Source organism: Penaeus monodon, chromosome 15 (genome assembly GCF_015228065.2).
Source record: "Penaeus monodon isolate SGIC_2016 chromosome 15, NSTDA_Pmon_1, whole genome shotgun sequence".
Taxonomy (NCBI): domain Eukaryota; kingdom Metazoa; phylum Arthropoda; class Malacostraca; order Decapoda; family Penaeidae; genus Penaeus; species Penaeus monodon.
Genome location: NC_051400.1, coordinates 27,573,005 through 27,575,341, shown reverse-complemented (window position 1 = coordinate 27,575,341; position 2,337 = coordinate 27,573,005). Strand labels below are relative to the sequence as shown.

The window sequence follows — 2,337 nt, the reverse complement described above, 5'->3', positions numbered from 1 at the left end:
CCCATGATAGTTTAGATTTACCAACACACCAATTTTGACTGCACAGATGGAATGTTAAAACCTTAGGAAGCATTTACATGAAATGACTGATACAAATTTAATTAACCTAGCTGTACAGTATATTGGAACTCAAACAAGAAGATATAGTGAAACAAAGTACCGGAAACAATACATTAAGGAACATACTGATTTCTCTCCTTATACCTGAAATCTTATCTCCCCTTTGCCTGAGCCCATGAAACAAAGTAGTTGTCTTTGTTTGTAATAGCTTTAGGCACAGGGAAGTAGCCTAGCTTGTCATAGTTATGGCTACAGCCGTAGTCCACTGCCCTGCTTTCTCGCAGTGTTAGTTCAACCTGCCATCCCTGCAATGTCATTGCATTATGTAGGACACTTCATCTTCATATTGTCATTTTATGATTATATTTTTGTAAAGTCTTGATTAAAAATCAGCTCAGCTATATATTTACCTTCAAGACCTGGAGGAGCACGTCCTGTGGACGATCCAGTTTCAGAATGCGAATCACTTTATTCAAATGCAAGGATGTAGCATCAAGACCTAGGAAATCATAGAGGTATGTAAGCACCTCAAGAGGCTCAGTCAGCAGGTGCTCATAATGAAGTATCTGTAACATGGAATAAAGAGATAACTATTCAAATTTCATGTGAACCTGAAAACATACAGTATTTGACATAGTCTGAGCTGATGGCAACATTTGGCATTTGCTGTTAGGACTTCAGAGTCAATACAACAAAAATTTCCACTCATGTATCTTGGCTCCATTACCAAATTTAATTGTTTTCTGGAGTTTTGTTTTTTTGTGCATGATGAGGTTGGCTTGGCCTTTCAATTACACAATTATCAGTAGTACTCAATAATATAATGCCACAATGGAATAATAAAACATTATTCCATATGTTTAGTCAGTATTTATAGATAGATAGACTTCATGCAAAATATTACATATGGCAAGATGAATTGTATGGGTACATAACTCCAGAATTTTTATGACATGTATTGATTGTATAGTGAAAGTTTTGTATTTGAAAACCTGCAGTCTTGCAGATTGCCAAGTAGAAACATTTTACTGGAAAACCAATCTATATTTTTTATTTCCTTTGTGCATTCAACTGTAAGAAATGACCTTAGTTAGTGAATGTTAGAAGTGCCAGAGACTAACCATAACAGAGCCAGGGTATCGTTCTGTCAGTTCATCAGCCAAGGTAATATCGCCTGCCATGCTGGAACACAACAAAGCAGCCTGGGGGTGAAACAGTGTAAACTACTCTTAGGAATGTACAGGATGGGAAAAGCTTTAGTCTTTAACAAGAAAAAAAATTGCTGTTCATTCAGTAAAAGGATGTTTTTAAAGTATCAAAATTTGGTGGAAATCATTTGCTAGATTTTAGTTTTAGAGAAGGATAAGTTTTTTTTTTTTACATCTTGAGGACTAATGCGCATTTATACAAACCTGTTGTCTGAAAGTGAGAGGAGTATCAAGTATAGGCCCTAAATTTTCTCTTCGACGTGCACTAAGAATGGCCCGAGGATCCCTGACGACTACCACAACCTGCAAATGCTTAATATTTAATGCACACTTCAAGAGCTTGGTTCATTGATCACTCAGAAATGTGCAGTGATGATTTTCTGTGACCAAATCTGTGGATAATATTTCTTGAATGAGGACAGCTATTGGTCTACTATATGGTATGCTATGCCTACCTTGAATTCTTCTCCATACAACTTGATCAGTTCTGAGATGTGATCAATGCCAAGACGAATAGTGAATATGGCCCTGAGCTGGCGATCTGAGCAAGCTTGCTGGAGACACTGAGTTATCCACACCTGTCCATGCACAGCATTATAATTAAGGTAAAGATATGAAAACATGAAAAATCAAAGAAATCTGAGTAGATTATATGCATTTTTGTTAATAATTTATAATTACACAGTATATAAAAGGGAGCCTGATACAGAATTATGGCAGTATTCATAAAATCATAGTTGGAATTCAAAATCTGTCAGTATCAGATTTTCCACAGAGCATTGTCACTAGGGAAAATAATCAGCACATTTCATAAAATTATTATTTATCATACTGCAACTTCATCAAGGTGGAATACCCAAAAAGAAACAAACAATAAAAGCCAACCTTCTTCTCCTGGCATTTCTTTCTGAAAGTGTTTCTGATGGAGTGAGACTTCCACAGGTAAGGGGCGTGTATCAGGTCCTCGTGCCCTTCAAATGTGCAGTTGTACGCATGATTCAGAAATTTTAGGGCCTGAAGTGCCTGTAAAAAGGGTTGCAGATTATTCATGTGAATGGAAACAGTGTTC

At 36.5% G+C, this 2,337-nt stretch overlaps 2 protein-coding genes across 3 annotated transcripts in view; one reads left to right on the top strand and one right to left on the bottom strand.

Moving 5' to 3' along the window:
* The window catches only part of LOC119581880 (meiotic nuclear division protein 1 homolog), a 17,413-nt gene that overhangs the window by 2,801 nt on the left and 12,275 nt on the right, over positions 1-2,337 (top strand). The gene's annotated exons all lie outside the window — the stretch shown is intronic.
* LOC119581878 overlaps positions 1-2,337 on the bottom strand; it is a gene marked incomplete in the record, with an annotated part of 7,437 nt that overhangs the window by 140 nt on the left and 4,960 nt on the right. The window contains 6 exon segments of the mRNA XM_037930034.1: positions 1-365; positions 471-626; positions 1,182-1,262; positions 1,473-1,571; positions 1,724-1,846; positions 2,154-2,291. Of these exon segments, the coding sequence (XP_037785962.1) occupies positions 213-365; positions 471-626; positions 1,182-1,262; positions 1,473-1,571; positions 1,724-1,846; positions 2,154-2,291 (750 nt within the window).